The sequence below is a fragment of the Perissodus microlepis genome, chromosome 18, assembly GCF_051167445.1.
Source record: "Perissodus microlepis isolate ML-2025 ecotype Zambia chromosome 18, ASM5116744v1, whole genome shotgun sequence".
NCBI classification, from domain to species: Eukaryota; Metazoa; Chordata; class Actinopteri; order Cichliformes; family Cichlidae; genus Perissodus; species Perissodus microlepis.
In genome coordinates, this window is record NC_140478.1 from 21,825,266 (window position 1) to 21,852,559 (window position 27,294).

Here is a 27,294-nt window from a genome sequence, read left to right on the forward strand (position 1 = left end):
ACACCTTGTGCTTTTGGGCACTCCAGTGATGTTGCATCTCTGAAATATGGCCAAACTGGTGGCAAGTGGCATCTTGGCAGCTGCACGCTTGACTTTTCTCAGTTCATGGGCAGTTATTTTGCGCCTTGGTTTTTCCACACGCTTCTTGCGACCCTGTTGACTATTTTGAATGAAACGCTTGATTGTTCGATGATCACGCTTCAGAAGCTTTGCAATTTTGAGACTGCTGCATCCCTCTGCAAGATATCTCACTATTTTTGACTTTTCTGAGCCTGTCAATCATTCTTTTGACCCATTTTGCCAAAGGAAAGGACGTTGCCTAATAATTATGCACACCTGATATAGGGTGTTGATGTCATTAGACCACACCCCTTCTCATTACAGAGATGCACATCACCTAATATGCTTAATTGGTAGTAGGCTTTCGAGCCTATACAGCTTGGAGTAAGACAACATGCATGAAGAGGATGATGTGGACAAAATACTCATTTGCCTAATAATTCTGCACTCCCTGTATATCTAAGTAAAGTTATGACGGTTTATAGATCTACAGTTTACAGCTGTAGACAGACAGATATCACAGGGGTTTACCATTTAAAAGAAAAATATTTGCGTTTCCTTAGGAAATGTGAACATGCTGTATTGACAGAATTAGAATGTGTCAGACTCCATTCAGGTGGGGAAGAAAAGTTCTGTGTGACTAATCTGGGTTTTGGCTTATCATCATTTTCCACTTATATACAAAACACAAGGCAAAATCAAAGAATTAATGTGATAGCCATCCACAGCTACTGTATATAAGGCTCTGACCTGCACAGGCTTTCTTTGTGTTGCTATGGAAATTTCCACTGCTACGCAGGAGGGAGGGAGGGCTTGCAAGCAAGTCTAATGTCAGGTATAAGGAACTGGGGAATTTTTTTCTTTGACTGGCTTAGAGTCCAGATGAAGTACAGCTGTTTTAGAGACACCACAGTGGAATGCTTCATCTTTCACTGTCTGTTTTTCCCTCTGTCTCCTAATCCTCGTCCTCTGTCTTTCTTCTACTTTCATGGCAACAATAAAGGATTTGCCAAAGATAAAACTGACTCATAACAGAGCATAACTTCTCCTAAGTATCACCGACAACTTTAAAAGCACTCACAGGTCAATTTAACATCACTGATCTTATCATTACAATGACACGATATGCTGGGAAACCTTGGATTCTGGCATTCATGCAGATGCTACTTTGACCAAGCCTCTCATCCACGCTGACAGCGATAGGACTCTGAAATGGCAGCAGTATCCCACAACAGGGGAGACAACAGTTCGGAACAATGACCCAGGCTCCATACTCTCCATATCTCAGATCTCCAAAAGGGAACAAAATACACTAGAAAAAGCTCGATGCATAGAGACGCCATCCTGCATACTACAGGACCCACAGGATCTGCCTAAATAATCTGATGGGTTAGCATTCATTTTAGTATTCAATATAAAAAACTGCAGTCAATCCTGCAGAGAAATACTCTATGGGGAAGTGTAGAGCTTAATACTCATGTTAGCAATGTTTATACCAGCAGCTGCAATTCTAAAATGCTGAATTTTTCAATATCTGCAGCACGTTCCCTGCTAATCCATGCTTCCTGAGCTAGAGACACAAAGCAGTGCCATCCTTGTAGAGCAACACTGCTAGCTCTTGTTCTCCAGATAAGACACAAGTAGTCTTGCATTTTTCTAGAAATATATTTCTTTTTGTCTTCATTCAAAAGGACAAACCACAAAAAACAGACTGGAAGCACAAGGTTTTCATTTGACATCAATAAAATGTAAGTTGCAGTATCCTCCACTATACCTCTGCTCTTTGTAGCATTTTATGACATTTATTTGCCTTGTGGGAATTATTTGGCTCAAGTCCAGGTTGCTGATGAGGAATCTGGCTGCTCTCCTGCTTCTCAGCTCTCACCATGCCTCAACGGTTCTCGGCATTCTGCACCAGGCCTTTGGTGTAACAGTCCCTTTTAAGTCAACTCATGACACATGTCATCATATTTATGTTTCAGTCACAGTGGTCCTATGAATATAAAACAAAACGCATGTGCTGCCTAATGAGGTACAGAAGTAGATTTGCTGTCTGCATGTACATAAAGAGAGGACTTGAGTGAGTTTTTTTTTTCTTAAAATACTCCATATGGTAAATTTAATTATCAAACTTTGTTGTAATGTACTTTGATTGACATCATTAAAATGGACAGTATAAGTGTATGTCAGAGATTCTGACTACCTTTCACTTGTTCACCTTAGCACATTTTAAGGTCAAAACAAAACTGTGTCAAAACAATCAAAAATGTCTGATGAATGGTTATAGAAACAACGTAGGTTTATTTTACTTCTTGATTCTCTGTAAAAGAATCTTTTAGCTACCTTGGAAGTGTTAGTGTGGACCACATCACACAAAATTGTTGTTTATGCAAAATTTCTTGGAGGTTAGAAAAAAAAAACCCGGCAGTGACAAGCAGTGGGAAAATGTTACAGCCCTGGAACAAGTCATCAGCTGCTCTGCCCAGAATGAATTTCCATGTTAGTTCAGTCTAAGCGTCGCTGTGGGGAAGAACATGGCAGCTATGGTTTTTAACCCAGGTTATACACAGTATGTGCTAAATTCTTGTTATGCTAAGTGTAGATACTAAAAAGTCTGCAAAAAAACCCCACAATTATTTTTCTGCCACAACAATTAAAACACTCTTTTTTTTGTTTTTATTTAAGATTTTAAAGTCACAGACACATTTTTTTTCTATTTCTGTGGGAGAAATCTGGCCAGGAGAAAAGTTATTGATGCAAAAACGTATGTGAAATTCATCACCTTACACTTACCTTGCTTTCAACCCAGAACCTGCAGATGTTCAGCTGCATGTTTACATGGTATGATGCTGTACTTTAAACAGCGTGTGTTCAGGGCTAGTGGGGGATTCTCTCCACATTCACTCACATCATGAGGCTGTCGGTACACATAAGGACAACAGTGGCCGGCATATCCATGTCTAGCTCCATGGTGGTCCCCCCCCCCCCCCCCCCCTTAGTTTGTCAGACATGATGTTTGTACAGATGTCTGGGTCCAAAGCAGAAAGGACAAACCCTCACTGCCCCTTTGGTGGTCCCGGCCTACCCCTGACTTTACAGCATAGAGCCTCCTTTGGCTACATATTCTATCCCATCATGGGTGACGAGACTTAAAGGGACACATCTAGGACTCTGATGCTGTTTGAAGGAGGAAGTCATGTGAAAAAGTCAGCCCAGCTGTGCAGTGTTTGCCCCAGTGGAATAAGTCTACATACCCATAATGCCAAGGGGCACCAAAGGACTGACCCAGAAGCATTACCTATGTAATGCACTCATTTACTCATAGTCCTGTAAAAAAGAAAGTTTTCACCGGTTTTTATGTGAGTGAAACCCATGTTTCAGTAGCCTGTAAAATGACCTTTAGTAGCAATAACTTAAGGTAACCATTTTCTGTATGACTTTATCAGTCTCTCAGACTGTTGTGAGGGAATTCTGCCTCCTTTACAACATTGCTTCAGTTCCTTGAGGTTTGCGGGTATTTATTTATGCATAGGTCTCTTAAGGTCCTGCCAAAGTATTTCAGTCAGGTTGAAGTCTGTACTGAGTCTGATTATCTTTATATTTGATATCATCCTTTTCAGTTTTTAAATAAACATTTAACCCTTTCATGTATGAATTATGACAACCTCAATCAGGATTTTTTTCTTAAGTATTTTTATTCATCTGTAGGCATGAAAAAAAGACTTTTGAACTTCGTTTTTTAAACATGTACTTTTCAAGACTTTTTCAAGTCTCTTACATGTCTACTTAGGTGGACAACATCACCTTTGGAGTGACACATCAGTGTCCAATGTTGTGGTTTATGTGCAAGTATACCATCACCACGGACACAAATACAAGAAAACAGCCTTTGAATAGCTGTCCACTGTAGTCACCACTATGCATGAAAGGGTTAAAAAAAAGGTTTAATACATTTTATAAATGACATATAAAGCCATAGGTTTTGGCTAGGTTCCTGCATAGCAACAAATAAAATACAAGATGACCTCTTTGATCATCTAATGAGTTTTATTAATGAATTATGATAATGATATTGTACAATGAGCAGTAAGGCCAACAGAGCTATTTGGTTATACCTGAAGTTTGAAGGGAACCTTTTATCAACACTGCTACTGTGGAAATCTTTAAGATTCTCTGTGTTAAGATTACACGGCTGAATGGAAGGATCCTTAGTATCATGTTTTGTTTCCATTTTAATCTTTTAATACAAGATATACTCAACTGTACAAGTTATCTTTTGGATTAAATTTTCTGACTGTATTCTGTGACCATGGTGGGTAGATAACATGTTTCTATAAACAATTCTCTCCTTATTATTGTTATTATTCCTGGTCAACAGCCTTGAAGACTGCTGTTGTGCTCTGTGAGGTTCTTTGACCCATTTCAATGTATTTCAGATTTAAATAAAATACATTTTTTTATTACAGCTTGGGTTTTAGTAATGAGTTCCGATAATGATAACTAAAGAAAGACGAGCAGCCAGGACATTAGAGTGGTTATAAACAAACCCTGATGTTTGTTTACAACCAAACAAAGTAAACACCATTTACTTTGTTGAAAGTAAATGGAAGACCCACTTTGTTTTATGATTATCTATAGCAATATGACAATTATTTTATTGATCTTATGTACAGGACACCTTTTAACAACATCTTTTAAATAATAGTTTGTTACAGCTTAAGTTGTATTGATGAGTTATGATAATGGTATGATATTATACTAGAGAAACATGAGCGTCCAGGCCAAGAAGCAAAGTTCTAAACAAACCCTGACGTTAGTTATAACTAAAGTTTGAACTGTAAGCCCTGCATCCACACTGCTGCTGTGATTTGTTTGTAACGGCAGATGGTGATATTGCACGATTTTCACATTTTGTTTGCAAACATCCAAATCGGGAATGTGTGACAATTTTCCATAAATTCTCCTTTCCTAAATAACCTGATAACCTGAAGTTCTTACCTCTTACATTAAGAGCTTTTTGGCCTGTTGTGAATTCACAGCAGCTGTCTTGTATCTCTGCTTACTAAATGCTACTTTGTCAATTCGAATAAAGTCAAGCAACCAACCTGCCTACAATGTTTAGCATTAAATCGCTTAGTGTTGGTGATTTTGAGGAAGCAGAAGTAAACGTCTGTGACATGAATGACCAAAAATCTCACTGTCCCAGTGTTCTAGGTTAGTTGCCAATCACACAGAAGGGGAATAGTAGTGTTTTGTATTGGTTCCTCAGTCATATGGATAACACATGTGCAATGTTTTCAAAGTTTCATAGTGAGTTTTCTTCCCAGTTAATGGGGCCAAATGTTTTCAATTGATACTCAACTGGAGAAAAGCACAGCGTGTGCCACCACAGACACGCAGGTCTAAACTTAGTGATGACGTAAAAAAGAAAGAATCCATGTGGTTTCACTTTTTATATGAAAACATTTGGGATGTTTTTATGAACTTCCTTCTTCAGCTGGAGCGTGTATGGGTTACTACTGCAATTTTATTCTTCTTGCTTACAGCCAACCTAGAATAGAATAGAATAGAATAGAATAGAATAGAATAGAATAGAATAGCACTTTATTATTATTGTAAATGTACAATGACATTATGGGTGTCCCACGCCAACTGTCCCGGAATAAAATATATAAACTATAAATAGACAGTGCTGTACACTGTTCACTGGTTTGTGACACAGACCCTGTTGTGTGTTACAGGAATTCAGGAGGGTACAGAGTGCACCAAGTGCAAAAATGACTGGGCATTAAGGGCAGCCATCGCACTCCTCTATGTGCTCTGTGCCCTGCTCACCATAGCGGTGGCTGTCCTTGGATACAAAGGTAAGCCGTAACTGAAGTTAAAATGCCTGCTTAAACAAATACTCTAGTTTTCAGCTGGATTGCAGCTTCTGACATCCACAACAACTTACCTGACAACACTGAACCCACAATGTGTGCAAAACAGGTTGAAGTGGAATGGCAGATGGTGACCTCAGTTTTTCCAGAGTGGCTCAGTTAGACCCTTTTTTACAAGCCAAGAAATATTGATGCTCTAAGCCAAATACATAGACTTTCCTTTAACTACAGATGATGGAACACTTATTTAATTAGGAAATTGTGTTCTTCACTACCCCTCCACGGACTGGCATAATAGATCACCCAATTATGTAAATGTAAAAAACATATTCTTGCCATTTCCTTATATTTACATGTGAATTAAGTTCCTGTCCTTTGTGCTGTGGTGATATTACTTGTACGAGCCCCTGGACTGTCAAAAGGCATAGCAACTGGCCCTATTGCCCTTGGATGTATAATCCTGTATTGTACTCCTGTAGGTGTGTTTGCTGGTTTAGTATGACGTGATTCACAGAAAGTGAGAGGGGATCAGTATGAATGAAATTCTGTATAATTTTATTATGAAGTTCTTTCTCTTCACGCAAACTTGGTTGATTTTTTTCCTTTTTTTTGTCTAATAGATTGAACGATAACAAACAAAAAATACAGTACACAAAATCTTGCTAGAAAGTCCAGAAAGGATGATAAGGCCAACTTCAGGAAAGACTTTGGACAGACAGAGAATTAAGATGTCTGACTCTGGCACAATTATAGTTTTTTTTCCCTTTGTTTACTCCTGCCCTGCCCTCTGATTCCCATGGTCCCACAGCTTCTCTCTGCCTTCGTCGTTTTCTTTGATGTTTGATAAAAAATTAAATGGTTGTATCACTAACAGTCAAGCCAGAGGCTTTGGCCTAAGATTAACCACTCTGTTGACAGAAACCGTTGTTTACTGTCCACCATATTTGACATCTTTAGCCACAGCTCTAAATGGGAAACAGATTGTGTGGCGCTGTCCTTACTGCACGCATGCTGCTGTTACTCCCTGTTTGAACAATAGAAATAATATTAAATAGAAACAGACAGGAATTCCACATATTTCAGGCGTTATCATCGGGGAATGCTTTCTGTGCCTTACACATTTGTGGTCCAAAGCAGTCACAGAAAAATATGCCGAAAGTATCCTCGAGTGAAACACTGCTACAGTCCTACCTGCTCCACAGGCAACGGATGGCATATTTGCCTAATGGGGAAAGACTTAATCCAAACTACTCCACAAGTTTAGATTTAAATCAGAATTAGGTGCTGTCAGGTTTGTTTTAGGCTTCCAGCTTTGCGTCTGTGTTAGCGTCGAGCCCAAGTGAGTTTGATGTCTTGGCTCTAATGTCTACCAGATGACTGTGCAGCGACTACCCAGGCTTAACAGCCCAAAGCAGATTTTATGGCTTGGTTGCAATTTGTTATCTCGTGAACTACAGACTAACTCACAAATTGCTGCGAGTGTCCAAAATACTTTGAGTGTGCAAGAAACCAATCTGAGCTCTGCATTCTATGATTTTTTTTTCTATGCACTTTGTTATAGATATGCTGCTATTCTTCAAGTTAATGCTTTAATTCCTGTTAAAGAATTGTTTATTTAAATGTCTGCTCCAGCAGCTTTCATCAGTGTTAATCTCAGTTTGGGTAACTGCCTAGCTTTTGCTCATAACTTGTCCCAATAGGCAGCCAGACTTACTAAAAGACTTACTTAAATTAGCAGCCTTATATAACTCGCAGTGCCTTTCCAATATAAGGATGTGAAAAGGATGGAAAGATTAACAGGGGTGAATGAGAAGGTATGTTCAAGATTAGTGGGGAGTTTTGCAGTTGTTTCTAGTTTATTCTAGATTTTTGTCACTGTTATCAATGGAATAAATTTATAGAGTGTTTCTGATTCACCCAAAAGAAAAGCATGTGACCATTTCAGAGAAACTAAGACAGATTTAAAGGAGATTACCTTCAAACTTCAGTTCTCAGCAGTTACCCAACAGCTCTTTGAAGCTGTTTTTGTTTGTCCCAAGTGCAGGTTATTGTTTCATGTTTTTGTCACTCCTGGAATGATAACAGTGAACGCTTAGGGTGTTTTCCAGTTCAGTATTTAGACGCCCACATACTGAGAGAAAAACAAAGCCTGGAAGAGAGGAGACTCTTCCTGCAGATGTAAGGAGAGAGAAAATGGAACCAGAGTCGTAAAGCGCTGGCGTGGTATTGATTATGTGTTTGACATTATTTACACCGATGAAGCGGAATTTGTGAGTGTTCACTGAGGATGGAGATCAACGGATACACAGTTGCCCGGTTACAAAAATGTTAGGAAAGTTTTTCACTCCATTCAATCCCATGTTCCCATCAGTGGTGTTTAACTTTTCCAGTTTTTCATTGCAGCAGTATGAGTGTAACAATGCCCTCTGCTGTTAAGAAGCCCTTCTGCAGAATATACTATATCTATCTTCAACTTTAAGACAGTCTCTTTCATTTTTTCTTAGTGGTTGAGAAAATGGACAACATGACAGAGGGCATGCAGAATTATGGAGGCAAGATCAATGCTGTGGAGACAGACTTAAAGAAACTAGGTAAGTCCCAGTAACACAAGATTATATCATAGATGCAGAAAGCTGCAGAGATTTCAGTGACGTGTACAAGAAAGTAGGTTTTGGCTTTGACATATACATTTACATATACATACATTTGATATATTTGTAGGTCCTATTAACAGTGTGTGACTGTTTTTCAGATGATCAGGCTGGAGTGATGTCAGTTAATGCCACTAGTGAGATGAAGACTTTCAAGTCAGATCTGGAAGCGTTACAGAATCAACTACAGCGCATTGCAGACAGGGCAACAAGTAACAGCGACAGGCTGGATGAACTTAGGATAACAGGAGGTGATACGGAAAGTGGACATGTCTCACTGCAGAGTTTTATGGAAAACAATGATGCTTCACTGCGTGGCATCAAGCAGACCTTGACCTCTTACAGTGGAATGATTGACAGCCTTGAGGCGGACACTGCACGGCTCCAGTCTGAGATACAGAGCCAGGTCAAAGTACAGAGCCAGACTCAGGTTGATGTCAGTGCGCTGAACATCACGCAGGCCCAGCAGCGCAATCTCCTCAGCACACTACAGAAGACAATTGAAAATGCAGGACAGGAAGTTCAGAAACTGAAAAATGACTATCAGATTCTGCAGCAAACAGCCAGACAAACACGGGCTGACACAGAGTGGCTGAAGGAAAAAGTTCAGAACCTTCAGGTTTTGGCAGCCAACAACTCCGCTTTGGCCAGAAACAATGAAGAAGCTCTAAATGACTTGGGAGCTCAGCTCAGCACTTTAGCCAGCCAAATCCAGAATACCTCAGCTCTCACAGAGGGACATGACCAGAGCTTGCATGAGATGATGGACCACCAGAGAGACCATGATAATGCCACCTCGTTTAAGTTTGACAAAATGGAAGCACGATTAGACAGACACGAGAATGACATGAACCGCGTGACTGGAAACATTAGCTTTGCCGCACAGATTCTTGGTGTCATCAGTTCCGAGCTGAATGGCCTGAGGTCCTGTGCTGAGACAGTAATGCAGCACTCTGACCTGTTAGTGGGACTGAATGGAAGTGTGACACAGGCCAACGCAGACAACAGAGAGCTGCGCGCCCAGCAGGATGAACTAACAGCCCGGTTGGACAGAGAAGTCAACAACTTGTCCATGGTGATGGAGGAGATGAAGCTAGTGGACAGCAAGCACACACAGCTTATCACCAACTTTACCATCCTACAAGGTGAGGAATACCTGGCGTGCCTGATTTAGAGCTTTTCATCATCATGTGTAAATAAAGCACCTTTTCCAATTATTTGTGAAAATTATGACAAGTATATTTAATTATTCTAGGTATGGAACTCGTACATTTTTAATTAATATAGAAAAGTATAAGAATATATAGATAGATTTCTTCCACTTCCATTTTGTTAAATAAATAAGTACAACAGTTTTCAGTTTCTTGGGGTAAGTTACATCATCTACAACCTTCTGGTCTTAAGAAGAATCGTATTTATGAATTATTTGTGACTTCTGACAGTGACTAGGATTGTACCTCTTCTGATTTGTAGTATGCATTTGTACCAGCAAGATGAAAAGAAATATAAGATTACAAGAAATCATTTGTGTGATGTTTTGTGTGACAGTGCATGTAAACATTAATTGTTACACATTGATCTATCAGTTATAGTTCACTTATCTGCTCGTATTTCAGGCCCACCAGGTCCAAGAGGGCCCAGAGGTGATAGGGGTCCTCAGGGGCCAATGGGCCAAACGGGACAAAAGGGTGATAAAGGAGACAAAGGAATGCCAGGATTGGTCGGACCTAAAGGAGAGCAAGGTGCAGCCGGACCACCAGGCGCAGCAGGTCCAAAAGGTTCAGTTGGGGCTCGAGGTCTTGTAGGACCTAAAGGACCAAGAGGGTCTAGTGGTCGACCTGGAAACCCTGGTGAGAAAGGTGACCCTGGGGTTCCAGGGCCTCCTGGGAGGGATGGACCCTCCGGAACGCCAGGAACGCCCGGGCCACAAGGGCCCAGAGGAGCAGCAGGGCCTTCAGGTATGGAAGGACCCCGTGGGCCTGTTGGACCCATGGGCCCTCCAGGTCCTCCCGGTCTCCCAGGACTTCTTGGAACTCCCATATTTGTAAAGCCACCTCAGCCCACTCAGCCCCGTCCGGTCACTCAACCTCCCAAACCATCTCAACCTTCTAAACAAGTACAGGAACCACAGGGCTCTGTGTCAGTCCAGCCTCCTGTTGCCACAAGTCCAAAGCCTGGTGAGTTTTGTCCTGTCTCACTCCCATCAAACCCAACCGCTCACGGCAGATGGCTGCCCCTCTCTGAGCCTGCTTCTGATCGAGGTTTCTTCCTATTAGAAGGGTGTTTTTCCTTCCCTCTATCACCAAGTGCTTATTGATGGAGGTTGTCTAGTTGTTGTGGTGTTCTCTGTATTAGGGTATTGTAGGGCCTTTATCTTACAATATAAAGTGCCTTAAGGTGACTGTTGTTGTGATTTGGTGCTAAATAAATAAAATAAAATAGAATCATGCACGGTGCCACGGTGGTTAGCACTGTTGCCTCACAGCAAGAAGGTCCTGAGTTCACTCCAGCCTGAGCATCACTCCAGCCTTTCTGTGTGGAGTTTGCATGTTCTCCCCGTGTTTGCGTGGGTTCTCCCCGGGTACTCCGGCTTCCTCCCCCAGTCCAAAGACATGCACTTTGTGGGGATAGGTTAATTGAAAAAGCTAAATTGCCTCAGGGCAATTTAGAATTTTTGGTGTGAATGTGAGTGCGAATGGTTGTCTGTCCCTGTGTGTTAGCCCTGCGACAGACTGGCGACCTGTCCAGGGTGTACCCCGCCTCTCGCCCTATGGTAGCTGGGATAGGCTCCAGCACCCCCCCCCCCCCCCCCCCCCCGCACCCCCGCCCCTGAAAAGGATAAGCGGAAGCGAATGGATGGATGGATAGAATCAAGTGATTAGATAAATTAGACCAGGACATTTTTGTAAATGTTGATACCTTGTACCATCTAAACAGCATCTCTAGTGATTTTGTTTTCTTGGATAACATGTATGTGGTAATTCATTCTTCCAGGTTGTCCACGTGAATTCAGAAACTTTGGAGACAGCTGCTATTACTTTTCTTCTGGTTCACAGAGGCTCAACTTTGATGAGGCCAACCGGTTTTGTACTAATCGTTCAGCTCATATGCTCATTATCAATAACAATGAAGAACAGGTAAATTAAATTAGATCCATATATTCCATATAAAGCTATTGCTAATTTTAAACAATTGCACAAATTAACATAAAACATTATTATAAACATTTTTTCTTGTTACGTCTTCTTTTCTATTCTACCTCTAGCAATTTGTAAAAAAAGCCATCACAGGAAAAGGATATTTCTGGCTTGGACTGAGTGACAGAGAGGAGGAAAATGTCTGGAAGTGGGTAGATGGAACCATACCAGTTTTCACGTGAGTTGCAAATTTGTGTATGTATTTTAACTGTACAGGACAATTTTAACAAAGTGTAACCAAGTGTCTTTGTGAATGTTTTTAGGAAGTGGAAGCCTGGCCAACCTGATAACTGGAAGCATGGTCACGAAGACGGCGAGGACTGTGCTGGCCTTATCCATGAGGCCAACTGGAATGACTTTTACTGCACTGACCGCATTGGTTTCATCTGTGAACATGCCTCTGACAGTTAGTACCTTCTTCATATTGGACTTTTAAATTTCCTATTTGTGTGTATTTCCATAGTTGCTTAATTTGTGTTTTTGGAAACAAAGCCCATATGACGACCAAGTTTGTTTATTCAACTCCAAATGTATATTTTTAAAATGTGTCACAAATGTGTAATATCTTAAAAAATTATACTACATTCATTTACGCTGTTCTTTTGTAGACTGATGCAGTTTTGTTTATCTAAACAGATCCAGTAATTATGATCCCCTGTTCAAATTGGACTGATTCAAGACCACCTTAATATATTTTATTAAGTTTTTCAAAAGAAAAATAAACAGTCTAGTTTATTTTATAGTTATATAGATATACACAGAGACATATACACACACAAAGAAAGAATTTAATATATTTTGGAATTTTGTAATAAGGCTGTAACAAAATGTGGAACAAGTAAAACACTGTGAATACTTTCCGGATGCACTGTAACAGTGAACATCCCCTGCTAAGTGGAGCTTAGTCATCATTAATAGCTGTTTTTTCATACAATAACACCTCAAAATGTCACTGTGAGAGCTATAACTGTAAATGCAACATCTTGGGTGCACACACAGAGATACAGATACAAAATGTGTTGTATTTTTTTTGTTCTCTTCACAGTGAAAGTTCCAGTTTTATAGCATCCATCTAAGAAGTAGTGATCAGTCTCCTTTCATGAGAAATGTGAAGAGGTTGAAGACGTCACTATAATGAGGGCCATGCGGAGGAGCGCTACGTGACTAGAGGACTCTGATAAAGCCAGCCCAGTGGAGCATCACTGACACTTGGACTTATATTTGTCTTTAAAGGCACTTTACAACATAGTACCGTGCAAAAGGCAGAGCAAACACAGAGCCATTCCACTGTTGTATTAATTTAGATTTTGTACTGAGAAAACATGAGTATCTTCATTTATTTAGGCTGATGCAGCCACAGTTGTACATGTGTATCTGTAAATAATATTTTACAAATGACAATTAGTTGGTTGGAACTTAATTTTATATTGTTTAATTTGTTCAGTTACTCAGTCTTTACACATTTAAACTGTCAGAGTATACTTCAAGTAGAAATCTTTGTATCCGATAAAATACTCCACAGAATCATAGAATCATCATTTGTTTACAAGCAAGTTCCCACAAACATGGTGAGCAACCACTTGTCATCATTGCCCAATAAATACCTGTAACCTAACAAAAAGAAAGAAAAGTAGAGTAAATTTTCTCAGTGCTTTTTTTGGAGGATGGGGGAGAATTGATTGCTGATGTGAGCAGTGTTGCTGCCTTACAAAGGACTGTATTTCTTGGACTTTGACCTGCCAGTATTATCTTAATCTGATATATACATGATCCGTATGCACATGGTTTGTAATGTATCCATTATCAGATGATTTCTTCATTATGCCAAATGCAATATGTGAAACATTATAATTTGTATAATCAATTTTTTTGTTGTTGATCTTATGGACTGAATAGCAATGTTTAATCCAGTTTAAGGTTCATCTGTGAGTTCATTCAATCACCACATTCCGATGGATCAGGTCAGAATGCTTAACACAATAAAATGGGGAAAAGATTTGTGTGGAATCACTGACTGTTGTCCATAAAATATTTCAGTAAATACATGCAGACTGGTTAGCATGAAATGCCAAGTGTTTACACATAAAAACTGAAGGAAAATAGAGACTTTAAATTTCAAATATTACTGCTAATCTGCTATTTATGTATTATTTGCATTTTTGTCTTCAATAAAATGAGTGTATAACAGTATAGCATCAGTACTTTGAGAAAAAGTAGCAAAATATTACAAAAAAATCTAAACTTCAGCTAAACTTACATATTTCACACACTGTAGACAGAGTGTGTGAACATCACTGATGCTGCCTAAACCTACATACCATTGTATTAATAATATAATAATAACATGCTAATATTATAAACTGACAATTACAACACATTGACTAAATAATGGATTTATATAATGTAATATTCAGTCTTTCGAAAGATAGATAATTTCAGATTTACTAAAGTAGATTTGTATGTTTTGGGGTTTGTTTGTTTGTTTGTTTTTTGATATGTATGCTTTGTCTAAAAAGTGAAAAATGCATAAAATAATAAATGCTGACAATAATACCTTTTTAAAGATTATATACTTGTTCTAAGCACTAACAAAATTCTTAAAATGTATAATTTTTTCAAAATTATACTTGAATTATATATATGCTAATATTGGTGCCAATTTTATTTATATATATATACATATATATACACATATATACACTTTTAATTAAACTCAGTGTGCTTTCCATACATTATAAAAACATTTTTAAACAGTATCTCGGTAATGTCCTAAAGCAATTAACAACTACTTATCAACTAAACAGAACTTTAACATAGACACAGTTGTGTCTTGACTTTTGGCATCTTGGTCCAAAGGAAAAGACAACAGTGATGCAAAGCACCCTCAGCGCATTTAGGTCCAACTCAGGGAATAGTTAAAACATTTGCACCTCTCTAGAGAGGTCCACTTGGTCTTACTGAGCAAGTCAGAGATGTACTTGAAGAGCAAACCACTGAGAGTTGTATGAACTAACAGAGATTTTAAACGTAATCCTGGGTGGAACCAGGACCCAGTGAAGACTTCAATATTGGGGTATTTTGATAAAGTTTCTGTTTCTGTGTAGGGATTCTGGATGCCGCTGCTTTAAACTGGTAATATATCCAGTAATATAACTGGATAAATATCTCAAATATTTCTTTCTTGTCTCTGTTCAATTTTAAAAGGTTTGTAGACATCCAGCAGTTAATGTCATCTGTGCTAGAATTACATATTGGTTAATGTAGTTTAGTTTAGACCACTGTTAATTACTTAAATTAGTAATTACTCATTTATTGCTTCACTTACGCCACACAAATCCTCTTAACTACAAGATTAAAGTCTTTATGTGTTACTCATTTTCACGCGCTACAGCCTCACAGTCACATTTTGTCACGTGATCGACATCACCTGACGATGACATGTTATTTTTTTCTATGCCAAGGACAATTGGTGACTTATGATTCATTCTCTCTAGTTTGCAGACAGCACACAGGGATGAGCAGTAGTCTGACAGGGAGTGTTAAACTGTAGAGGCTTATAACCGTTTATTAAATACAGTGAGGGCTCCTTCGATTACCCAGAATGCCCTGCTTGTTGCCGTCTGGCGAAGGAGTGACTGTGTAGAAAAGAATCAGTTAGCTACCTTTGATACCCATTAGGTTGTCGTTACTATGCATTTGTATTGTATGAAATAAGAAAAAAGAGGGAAAGAAAATATCTGGGAAAGGCGAAATCTGTTGTCGTCTATACACCAAGCGATGCCTCTCTTCACGACCAACCCCTTTGACCAAGATGTTGGTGAGTAATCACAACTGGAGGCTGTTATTAGCAGGCTAGCTAAGTAGCTGTGACCAAACAGCTTTGTTTGTGTTCTCCAGCTGTGGGCAACATTTCACTTAGCCACTGGATTTATATTATTGTTATATGGGTAACGTTTGGTACATACTGTAGGTTGTGTAAACTGACAACCTGAAGCCCATGATATTAATTTTGATGTCTGTTTTGCTTGTTTTTGAGGAGCATAGATGGCTAGCTTGCTCCCCTATCCTATGTGTATATTTAGCTAGCAAACAGCAAGTGACCGTTTGGCGATAGCATACTAAACTGGTGATGTTATTCTCGAGATGTATTACGTGTATTATTTAAGTCAGGCCAACTCTTAATGAAGGCGGAGACACAAGCTTGTCATCGGATCACTGAATTGAGTTAGCAAGCCATATCACTGGCTACCTTTATGTATCCCATCTTCTGTTAGCTAACCACAATTATGTGCTTGACCTCTCACAGTGAGTGGAAGTGAAAGAGGATGCGGAGCTATGTGAAACCACAAAGTATCGCTGTATTTCCTGTCGTCTCTTTGATCTTTGTCGAGTGGTTAGCCACCTAATTTTCATGTAGAGTGTGTAGTTTTCATATAGATGAAAAATACACAACACCGTTCACTTGCACAGCCTCAAGCCCAAACCCAGCAGTAAATGCTGATTTGGTAAAACAAACCAGCCTTTAAGTGATCGTGCTCTTCTGTTCCTGGCTTTTACTACTGTTGTGAGCATCTGTTACTTCACTATACTGTTTTGTATGACATGACAGCAGCCAAAGTGCTTTACAGGCTCACATAGTCAGTTAACATAATGAAAAATAATAAGTGGAAAAAAACGTCAGAAATAAGAATAAAAAGCATTACTAGTCAACTAAAACGGGTGGAAAAAAGACATTTGCAGTGAGTGTGATCAAACCATGAGGGACCTCAGACTTAATTAAAGCAAGTGTTAATAAATCTTTAGAGCCGATTTAAATCATCAGCTGTTGATCAGGTTCTTATTTGGGGAAGCAGATTATTCCAGAGCCAGGGGCAGTAACCACATTTGCCTGGTTGCCTTTAGCTTTTAGTCAAGTAAGGGGCACTGAGAGAAGTTCAAGTTGAAACTTCACAGATAGCCAATGCAGTTCAACTAAAACAGGAGCGATGAGCTATCTTTTCTTTGTACAAGAGTCAATCAGCTGCGTTTTGAACCAACTGGAAAGCGTGGAATTGGGCAATCCTATATACAGAGAATTGGATTAGACCAGGTGAGATTTGGTAAAGGCTTGGATAACAGAACTGGCTCTAGCAGTGGTTTTCACTTGGTAAAAGCTCTCCTTCACAACATTCCTTTGATTGCTAAAATTCACGGAATGTCTCATAAAAACACAAAGATTGTCTGGTTAAAGGACTAACTGCCTCACTGAGGATGGTTGTGTAGCCATGTAGGGTCTGAATTAAAATAACTTCAGTTTTTCTTAGTTTCTTTCTTTAGTTTAAGGGTTTGTTTTTGTTTTTTACATCTGTGATTCCAGATCTTCCAAACATTCAAAGAGGTTCTTTATGGTTTGGACACAGTCAGGCGTGGCAGGTAGATAAAACTGGGTGCCACATAACAAGGATAATGAATTTTGGCTTTCTGTCCATCTCTAATACTTCCAATCTTGTTTAGGGTATATAGACATATTTTTCTAATGCTTCTTTTGTCAAGAGCAAAAGAAGCAAAAAAAAACTTTTTAATGTACTTATTACTTCCCAATTATTACTTCTACTTCCCAATAACAGCAACTGATGACTCATGTTAGAAAGCAATGTCAGCTATTTACACATCTTATTTCCATTCCTATGTTTATACTTGGAATACACTTAGCTCTGTAATAGACTGGGAACCTGTCCAGGGCTAACTTAGACTCTTGCTCTATGACAGCTGGGATAGACTCCAGCCCAACTGCAACCCTGAAATATCAGCGCTGTTGATTGCTATGTGATGCCACTGGCTGATGTTTATTATTGGCTAAATATTATTGGCACAACATTCAAGAAGATGTTAAAATATTGTCAGACAAAGCATTTTAACATCTGTTTAATCTAAATCTAAAATGTTCTTGTTAAACACCTTATCTGCTCAAAATTGCACAAGTGGTGCTTGGTAAAACATGAAGCTGCTTCCAAGACCAGAGGAGTCAAATACAGTACACACACAGTAGATGCAAGACTAACCATTTCATTTGGAAGGAAAACCCCAAAAACACAATTCTTAAGTGGCAAATAGAACCCACTGCTGATTGAAATGCACTGATCCTTAGATAAACTTCAGGTGAAGTCTTCGCAGATCATGAGCTGTTAGATTGTGTTCACTGTAGTGCGGTAGTGTTGATGGGGCGCTTCTCATATATTGTCAGCCCTTTGTACCTCATCATGTTTATGCTTATGTGTAGAGGAACATAGTAATCTTGTTGTTTTGATTTCTCAGTACCAAACATGATCATGAAAAGAGGATTCTCACGGACCGTTTACAACAGTGATTCTTTTTTTTTTGTAGGATTACAGTAACTTTATTACTCCTCTACAGAATTCCCATGTCTCTTCTTTCCCATCTCTAAATACAGTCATGCAGAAAAAATATGCTTTTGCTGTAAAGACTTCTTCTCACGCCAGTTGGTGTTCTTCTTTCCTGCAGAGAAAGCAACCAGTGAGATGAACACTGCTGAGGACTGGGGCCTCATTCTGGACATATGTGACAAGATAGGGCAGTCACGCACTGGGTCAGTTAACATTCCTCATTCTGAGGCATACCAACACATTTCTTTTATATTTTTGAGTTTTGGATCATTAGAATATATATTCAAGGAAGTCTAAAGAAATTTAAAAGAAGAGCTTAATATAGCTTAACCTTCTCAAACCTTTGAGTTGTGCTGTTCTGTTCCAGGCCCAAAGAATGCCTTCGCTCTATAATGAGAAGAGTGAACCACAAGGACCCTCACGTAGCCATGCAGGCACTGACTGTAAGCAGACTCTTAACAAACAGCCATGTTTTGTTTATGTTTGATAACTTATTTCTTAAATGACACTAAGCTATAAGCTTATAAAGTAACCACATTTACTCTTTTATAAGTGATAAATTACGTATGTCAAAAGTATTTCAGCTGTTTACTTACTTCATGAGGTTCATGAATAGGATGTACACTTTGTCTTCGCAGCTTCTCGGTGCCTGTGTCTCAAACTGTGGGAAAATTTTCCACTTGGAGGTGTGCTCCAGAGAGTTTGCCAGTGAAGTCAGTAATGTCTTAAACAAGGTGTGTGGTAAATTTCACTTTCTTGTGTGTTGTCCAAATAAGCCACATTAACTATGTGGGATTTCTTCAAAAAGGTTCACTTTTGATCCGTGTTGGCATAAAATGCTTTAATGTGTGTTCTCCAGGGCCACCCCAAAGTCTGCGAGAAGCTGAAGGCCCTGATGGTGGAGTGGGCGGAAGACTTCCGCAATGATCCGCAGCTCAGTCTGATCTCAGCAATGATCAAGAATTTACGGGAACAGGGTGTCACGTTCCCTGCTGTGGGCTCCCAGGTTGGTATATGAGTATGGTGGTTTATACCCCACAATTGCAGTGGATACATACCTGACGTAGGTTGGAAAACGTTTACTGTTCAGAATAAACGCTAATATTAATGTGAGAAAAACAAAAACTAGGAGACGGTGTAGCGACTCCTGTTTAATGGTTTCCTATCGCATTTCACTCATTAGCTAACAAAACTGAAATGATGTTCGCTCAACAAGCATCATCTTTACCTTACGACAGGTAAGCTAACATAAACATTACTGTAAAAACATTAATATAAACAAGGTATCAAAGCGACACACTAACTTAACTCTCTAAAACTGACCCACTCAGAGTTGACGTCACAGCTCCAGATTGCTGACGTTTTACATTCTGGTGCACTGCAGTCGTGCTGCTGTGGAAGGAAAAGCTCCGCTTTGACAGTCTGCATTCAACTTTGTTTTCTGGCAAATCCTTTAAAATTCCACGTCGACATGTTTTTATAGTCTATGTCATCAATTATGCCGACGAATCGTTGCAGCGCTAGTGGTTAAGATCAGAATTTTAAGTTCTGGCTCATTCTATTTGTAATGCTAGTATCTCTCTTGGTTTGCTCAAAATCCATCCACGTTCTTTTATTCTTTTGAGTCATGAGTGTAAGTCATTATTTATGTGAAGCACATGATTATTGTCTTCACAGGCTGCTGAGCAAGCAAAAGCAAGCCCAGCTTTAGTGGCAAAGGATCCCTCCACATCAACAAACAAAAAAGAAGAGGAGGATTTGGCCAAAGGTAAAGAGGACTCTATCAGATAATCAGAGCACTGGACCATTTTTTATTTTGTTTTTGTAAAGGACTCTTGTATAAAGACTCTTTTTAATATTCAGACACACATAGAAATGCATTAGAAGCATGTTCATTAAACACATTTTAACTGTTGTTTATTGGCTTTGCAAAACTCCCCCTGTTATTGTGGATTAATGAATTGCAGATGTTCCACAAGGTTTTCAAGGGCAAACACACAATCACACTCTTGTGATTATCTTATTATCTCTCTTGTGTGCAGCTATCGAGTTGTCTTTGAAGGAGCAGCGTCAGCAACCGCAGACCTCAATGTCGAGTCTTTACCCAAACACCTCCACCCTGCTCTCCTCACACAAGTCTGACGGCAGAAAAGTCCGTGCCATCTACGATTTTGAGGCTGCAGAGGACAATGAGCTCACCTTTAAGTCAGGAGAAATCATCACTATCCTGGACGATAGGTGAACTTTTACACAAATATAATCAAGAGCACACAACAAACCAGGACTTTCAGTATATAATAGTGAGCAGATTTCCTGGGCCTATGTTGCGTTCTTATTTGATGGCTGTTCTCTTTGAAGCCTTTTTGAAATGCTCTTTAGAAAAGCACAGAATCCATGAACTCAAAAGAAAAATACGTTTTAAACATCACATCTATGTATTTTTACCCCCTTTAAAGAGGTCTGGAAATGACTTTGTAAAATGCCAATGAAATTATTAAGGATTAAATTCAGTTACTAAAGGCAACATTTTTCTCATAATTGAATGGGCTTTTTGTTTTCTTTCTCCCAGTGACCCAAACTGGTGGAAAGGGGAAACATATCAAGGGGTGGGGCTGTTTCCCTCCAACTTTGTCACTGCTGATCTCACTGCAGAGCCTGAGATGAGTGAGTACACACACTTGAATCATTGCTGTTTCTTTGGTAGCCCATTTAGTCCATTAGCAGCATTGCTTTATAGATCTGGGAGTGTGATATCCAGAGAGCAGAGTGCAGTAAGAGACACAAAATAGGTACTGAAAAAATAACACTGCCTAAATTTCTGGGAAGGAGTTCAAGCAGTGTGTGATCAGCACTTTCTACTGCTGATACTCTTTTCTTATGTACCAAATCTTTTTCTGGTATAATTACAAAGCCCTCTGAAATGCAACATTCATATTCATATGTTGGTATCTTGATGCTCTGTTTAATTCATTGTTTACACAGAAATGTGTAGTCTTAAAAATTTATTCTTGGGAGTTTTCTGGCTTTTTCATCACATCCACTTTTTGTTGGTTAAGATAACCTTTGTTGTTATTGCTTGCTAATTGTATGGCTTTGTCATATTGTTGATTCTGTGGGTTTGCATACTGGGTATGTACATCATGCTGTTGTACTTCTACTGCCTTCATGCTGTGTGCCACCGTTTCTTGTAATTCAAGTTAAAGAAAAACTTTTATCAGCTCGTAACTTCTATTTTTATCTGATATCTGTTCCTGTGCTGCATGCTTCTATCAGAGCATTACAGGTGATCAAGTTAGTTTGTTCTTATCTCTTACGTTCGCGTTGCTGACCACTGCCACTGTTGTGTTGTTTTTCTCCTGCTGCATCTACGGCTGCTTGAAAACCCACAGTGAAGACGGAGAAAAAGACAGTACAGTTCAGTGAGGACATTCAGGTAGAGACCATAGAGCCCGAACAGGAGCCAGTGTACATAGACGAGGTGAGTGCTCTGCTGTGTGCGCTTTCTTACTCAGGTCATTCAGATTTATTAAGGTCACAAGTTGCTACAGTAAATAAAAAAATCTCTTCCAGTATAAGATAAAAAACTTTATTACTTCTGGATTAAGTTGTGAAATGATCTCACATCTATCCGATACTTATCACATCTTCTCAGGACAAAATGGACCAGTTACTGCAAATGATTCAAAGTGCGGATCCAACAGACAACCAGTCTGACAGTGTTGAATTATTACAGCTTGAAGGTAATTTTCATTCATTTATTTATTAATTTCTTATGCAAAATATGAATATATGAAAGTGAAAGAAAAATATTTAATAACATTGTACACATGCTGCATTTTGGAAAAGGTGGATTTCTGTCAGCCAAAGAAAGAGATTTAAACAATTTTTTCATCAGGTGCCTGCAATCAAATGGGGCCCCTCATTGATCAGAAGTTGGAGGATATTGACAGGTACATTGTGTTGATGTGGCGTGCTTTATTCATAGAAATTCAGAACATTGTAAGCTCAGCAGAAGCAAGTAACATGCAGAAGGTGTTTGACAAGATATGGATTGCTGATTGTTTGTATCACCAGGAAGCACTCGGAGCTGTCAGAGCTGAACGTGAAGGTGATGGAAGCGCTGTCTTTATATGCCAAGCTGATGAATGAAGATCCCGTCTATGCCATGTATGCCAAGCTGCAGAGCCAACAGTATTACATGCAGCAGCCTGCCAGCGCCGCACAACAGGTGAAGTCGATACAAACTTCTTCTCTTTTTTTTTTTTTAAATTTGCGAAGCAGCTACATTCTGAAAGTGAAAAGGAAAGGGAAGTACCAACACTGGGAAGTCTAAGACGCTTGGAAAGAAAAGATAGATTACCATGATCCTGAATGATTGAGAATCTACACAGACAACATTAGGAGGTGTTGTCATTCTTTCAAGGACTTTAAAGCTGATTGAATATTAATATTTCCTTTGTGTTTATATTTGTCACCACAGGTCTACCCTGGTCAACCTGCATCAGGTTCATATGCCATGAGCAGTGCTGGGGTGCAAGGCTATACCGTTCCTATGGAGCAACTTCCTCCTGGAACTCCCATTCCTGGTCAACCAGCTCCCAGGTGAGTTTGAGGTTACCCACGGTCCTGCTACAGCACACAGTACAAATACTAAGATTATCAGTATCAGTTTCCGCTGTTGCTCTCCTCTCTTTTATGTGAGATGAAAAATGGCAAATACATTTAAATGCTCAATTACATTCACGTTTCACTTATTCTTTAAGTTATTTTTACATATGGTAAATTTTCCGCTGGTATCAGAGGCTGTTACTCAGCTGCAGAACCAGGCTTTCACTTGTTCCAGCGTTATAGACAAAGCCTTCTTAAATACCTGAACAACTTCTGGTTTTTCCTCATTGAAATTGAATCATAGTTTCCACATTTTAAATCAAAGTATTTGCTGTACTTGGAATTGAAAGCAGTAATTTCTCACCATTGAGCAATTCCTTACACACCACAACAGTTCTGTTCTTAAACAGACAGAGGTCTTACTAGTGTTAATATCTCCCTCTTGCTGTAGTATAATATTCACTTTTTCCCCATCATTCTTTTCACAGTGACATTCATATGTACATGGGCCAGCCGCCAGTGTACACTGCAGCTCCAGGCGGCATGGCACCAGCAGATGTTCAGTCCTACCAGAATCCAGCCAGCAACCCTGGCCCAGCGCCATGCACAACTCCCGCAGGCATGACGCAGACCGCAAACTACAGCGCTGCCTCTGGCGTGAGCATAGCACCCTCCACAGATGTCCCACAGGCCCCCTTCTCAGAGAAAGCATTGTTATAGGGCCACAGGAGCTCACTGATATCCTCACAGGCACATATGCACTCTTACATACAGACACACACACACACTCACAAAAAAACAGACCTGATCAAATAGTTATAGTTGAAAATGTGTTTTTATTGCATAAGTTGACACCAGATCAATTAAAACACAATTTAAACAGAGTAAACTAACATTGGCATGTTTTCTGTTGTATTCAGCCGATATACAGTCAAAGCTGCAGTGCAGAACTTTAATTTCCTCCCTCTGGCAGTCAGAGTAATTAAACAAAAATATTATTTGATTTTCACTGGAAAGCGTTAACCTGTTATTTGAAGATTCATGCTGCTGTCAAATGACTGCGCGTATGTCTAGCAGACGTTTGACATACTACTTTTATATGGCGGAGTTTACACTGGACTTCCATTTATTTTTTGAAGGAGTTGGAGAGTGTTCATTGTTGTTGGCTTTCCGTGTTTCTCTTGTTTATACAAGCATCAAATCTCACAATACCAAACGCTCTATGATGCCAACTAGATACGAGTCTTTATTCTTCTGTTTTTGTTTGATTTTGTTGGTTATGTGATTTTTGGCTTGCAAACAGTTTCTAGGTGCAGTCCCATCATCTTCTGGTGGTAGTAGACACTACATCCTACCAGGTGCTAGTAAAATAAGGGAACAATGTATTTTAGGAAAAGAAATAGTTGGATAAACTTTCTTTTCTTTTTAAACAACTATTCAGATAGCCAGAAAGATCGCATCTTTCTTTTTTAGATCTTAGTCTCTCATCTGACTGGTGAACTCTTTTCTTTTTTTCATCCAGAGTATTCAAAGAAATTAGAAGCGTAAATCTACTAAGGATTCAGTTTCTATCTGCCATACATCTAGCCCAACTCCAACTGCATAGCTCCCAAAGTTTAGCTCTGGCTATTTCGCCACACATCTCACATTTCAAACTTCAATAAACTGCAAAGTTTAGAGAGTTTTATCAGGTGCTAATAGCCTTGACTATAGCAGACGTTCATTTTTATGCAAAGGTCCCACACTCCAGCTTTAAATACACAGTTCTGCTTCTCTTACCAGTAAAGAAGTGATCATGGGGATTTATTTAAAGAGCTCACACTACACTGAGTCACAAAGTGGGCACTGTTGTTTTTTTTATTTTTATTAGTATTATTATTTTTTCCCACATTTTCACAGATGTCCTGTCTTTAGCCGACTCAGATATAAAAGTATGGAGCGGCTTTCAGTTTCCATCTCTCAAGCCCGATCACTTCAAATCTAGATTTGATAGCAATACATACATTCTAATTTTTTCTTGTCACGTGCAAAACCATTATGGCATTAATTGCTTTGTATTTATTTCAGACTATTGAACAATTATGGCAACACTGGGTTACAAAACATTTTTTTCCAATTAGTTCCTAGAAGAAAAACTAAAAATTTGGTGCTAAGAAGTTGTTTTTAGTTCATATGGAGTTAAATTTGTATGCAGAAAAGGGTTGTTTTTCAGCAAAGCAAATACTCTTTAAATATTAGATTCTCTCTTCCAATATTTAATGCTGAAGCTCGACTTCATCAGCATATTATTTTTTTTCCTGTATTATTAAATTTAATAGTTCTTACACAACAACTTAAAAATAAGAAGAAGAAATGTCAGTTTCCCACTTCTAGCTAGCTATTTACAAAATGCAATTACTATTTGATCAAGTGTGAAATATATGCACACAAACACACAGCTTCACACCACCCTCAGTACACACACTGAGACTGCACACACACGATGCACACTACAGGCTGGCATACAGCAGTGAATGCACATACAGACACAGCTGCACTACTTGGTTCACGTATCCTGTAGTAGTGCGTGATCATTTTCCTTCATTCACACACTGACATAGAAATAAAATGACAGTGTCCCACAGCTTTCTCACCCACTTAAACAAACTATAGTTCTAATCATGTCTCAGAAAGGGGTTTCAACTTTTTTTCTTCTTCTTCTTCTTCTTCTTTTTTTTAATTAAAGGACTTTTGGTCTGCTGAAAACATCAGGATACTCTTACATTCTGTATATGTTGTCAAATTTTAGAAGTACTGAAAACTGAAGCCACTTTGTTTTTGGAGAGAAAAGAAAGTAGAGGAACTGAAGCATGCACATAACTCTTGTATATACTGTACTGAACTAGTAGTGAAGCCACATGATGACCTCATGGGTGGCGCTGTATGCTAGCACAGCTCCGGCTGTTTCTTTCAGCCTTAAAGGTGAACTCTGCAGTTGGGATTTTCCAGATGTGTTGAAAGGTGTCGAGCCAAAGAGAACAAAGTGGTTGCAGGGAAAAAGTGTCTGAAAACAAAATGGTATATTTCTATTATTTTATATTTTATTTCTATTCTTTTTGCATTGTTTTTTTTCCCCTCAAAGAAACAAGACTGACTGCTTAATTCATGCTGCAGAGTTTTCCTTTTAAATCGGGCGGTTACGCATCTTTTTTGATGGCTTTGCTTTGTACCCATCAGGGGCTGTGTTAGCAAACCCGCACCACAGACTTGGCTACTAAGTGGGAGAGCCCCAGTGTCTCCCCAGTGTCTTTAAAGCATTTCTTTAGTTAGTGTTGGAAAAATAAATGCTTATTTTTTTCTTTTTGTAGTACGTTTTAATTTATGTTTTGATTATTGTTAAGATATTTTAAATGGAGAAGCAGTGAAGGATGTATGTATTCAGAGAATAGATCAGGATATGTAATATTCTGTCTAACTTAGTTGTATATTTAATTGCTTACACAAGAACATGGACATTTCTCTCTGTGTTTGATACATGCTTGATGTACTGTAGGCTCAAATGATAATGTAAAAGCTGACTGAACCCCTCCATGCTTTTCAAACCTGTCCGTTAACACTAATACAGATTCTACCTGAAGGTGTCTCTGATTCTGAATATTCAGAGTCAGGATTTGTAAACGGCTCTTTACCAAAGTCTCCCTAAGCTAAACAGTTAGCACTATGTAAGTCATTCAAGATCAAATGTACAGGTCTGCTCCTCATATCCTACCGTATTCACCTTATTCTTCATATTTATCTAATTTATATTGCTTCTACTCGGACAAAGCCTTTGGGAAAGAGTTCATGTTTACAAAAACTGACTGGACTATAAAAAAGGAAACTAATTTATCTGTTGTATTTGACATCGAATGATGTTACATGAAGGAATTATTAAGAATTGTTCAGTTTCTGGTGAAATTAGTGTGTTGATCTAACAAATTGGTGTCGTTTAAGTTTTTCAGGAGGTACTATGTTTCAAACTTCCTACTTCTCGACACCACTGTAAGATTACAAACCGACTCGTGTTTTAAGCTCTGTACCTCCAGTTCCTTAATTGAGCGCTAGAAAGATGAGGAATATTTTTTGTTTCTTTGTTTTGTTGCCTTCAACTAAAATCAGGAGCGAAATGGAAAATTAATCTGTTTGTTCAAAGAGGGTTAAAAATATCAAAGTAGCAGCTGTTCTGGGACCATAGGAGCCAGTTTATTGTCACGTATCATCCAAATGTCACATCTTGTTGCACCCCCAGAGTTGGACTGTAACCTGATGTATTTTTTTTGTTTTGTACAGGACTGAGATGCTGCCATTTTTTTTTTTTTAGTTTTAAAGCAACATTATTGTAAAGGTTCCGTCTAAAGGTGTACCCTGCTGTTTGTATGTATTCTTTTAACCATACTTATTAATTGGTATTCACAATAAAACCAGGCCAAATGTACAGAATACTAATGACTTCCCTTGGCTTGATATTGTGTTCATATATTTATACAAGTAAGGGTAG

The 27,294-nt window shown here is 38.9% G+C and overlaps 2 protein-coding genes across 2 annotated transcripts in view; both read left to right on the plus strand.

The window, feature by feature from the left end:
- The window catches only part of colec12 (collectin sub-family member 12), a 37,681-nt gene extending 23,897 nt beyond the window's left edge, over nucleotides 1-13,784 (plus strand). The window contains exons 3-10 of the mRNA XM_084913450.1: nucleotides 5,802-5,924; nucleotides 8,444-8,530; nucleotides 8,692-9,735; nucleotides 10,207-10,767; nucleotides 11,585-11,727; nucleotides 11,856-11,965; nucleotides 12,051-12,193; nucleotides 12,833-13,784. Of these exons, the coding sequence (XP_084769576.1) occupies nucleotides 5,802-5,924; nucleotides 8,444-8,530; nucleotides 8,692-9,735; nucleotides 10,207-10,767; nucleotides 11,585-11,727; nucleotides 11,856-11,965; nucleotides 12,051-12,193; nucleotides 12,833-12,852 (2,231 nt within the window). The 3' untranslated portion in view covers nucleotides 12,853-13,784. The remainder of the gene's footprint in view (nucleotides 1-5,801; nucleotides 5,925-8,443; nucleotides 8,531-8,691; nucleotides 9,736-10,206; nucleotides 10,768-11,584; nucleotides 11,728-11,855; nucleotides 11,966-12,050; nucleotides 12,194-12,832) is intronic.
- A 1,431-nt stretch (nucleotides 13,785-15,215) lies between these two features.
- stam (signal transducing adaptor molecule (SH3 domain and ITAM motif) 1) lies at nucleotides 15,216-27,238 on the plus strand. Its single transcript, XM_084913452.1, has 14 exons — nucleotides 15,216-15,604; nucleotides 18,289-18,373; nucleotides 18,538-18,613; nucleotides 18,809-18,904; nucleotides 19,030-19,176; nucleotides 19,848-19,938; nucleotides 20,213-20,408; nucleotides 20,740-20,834; nucleotides 21,560-21,648; nucleotides 21,823-21,910; nucleotides 22,066-22,120; nucleotides 22,245-22,398; nucleotides 22,651-22,772; nucleotides 23,267-27,238. The coding sequence occupies exons 1-14, from the start codon at nucleotides 15,565-15,567 to the stop codon at nucleotides 23,496-23,498; spliced, it is 1,566 nt and encodes a 521-aa protein (XP_084769578.1). The 5' UTR covers nucleotides 15,216-15,564; the 3' UTR covers nucleotides 23,499-27,238.
- The last annotated feature ends 56 nt before the right edge of the window (nucleotides 27,239-27,294 follow it).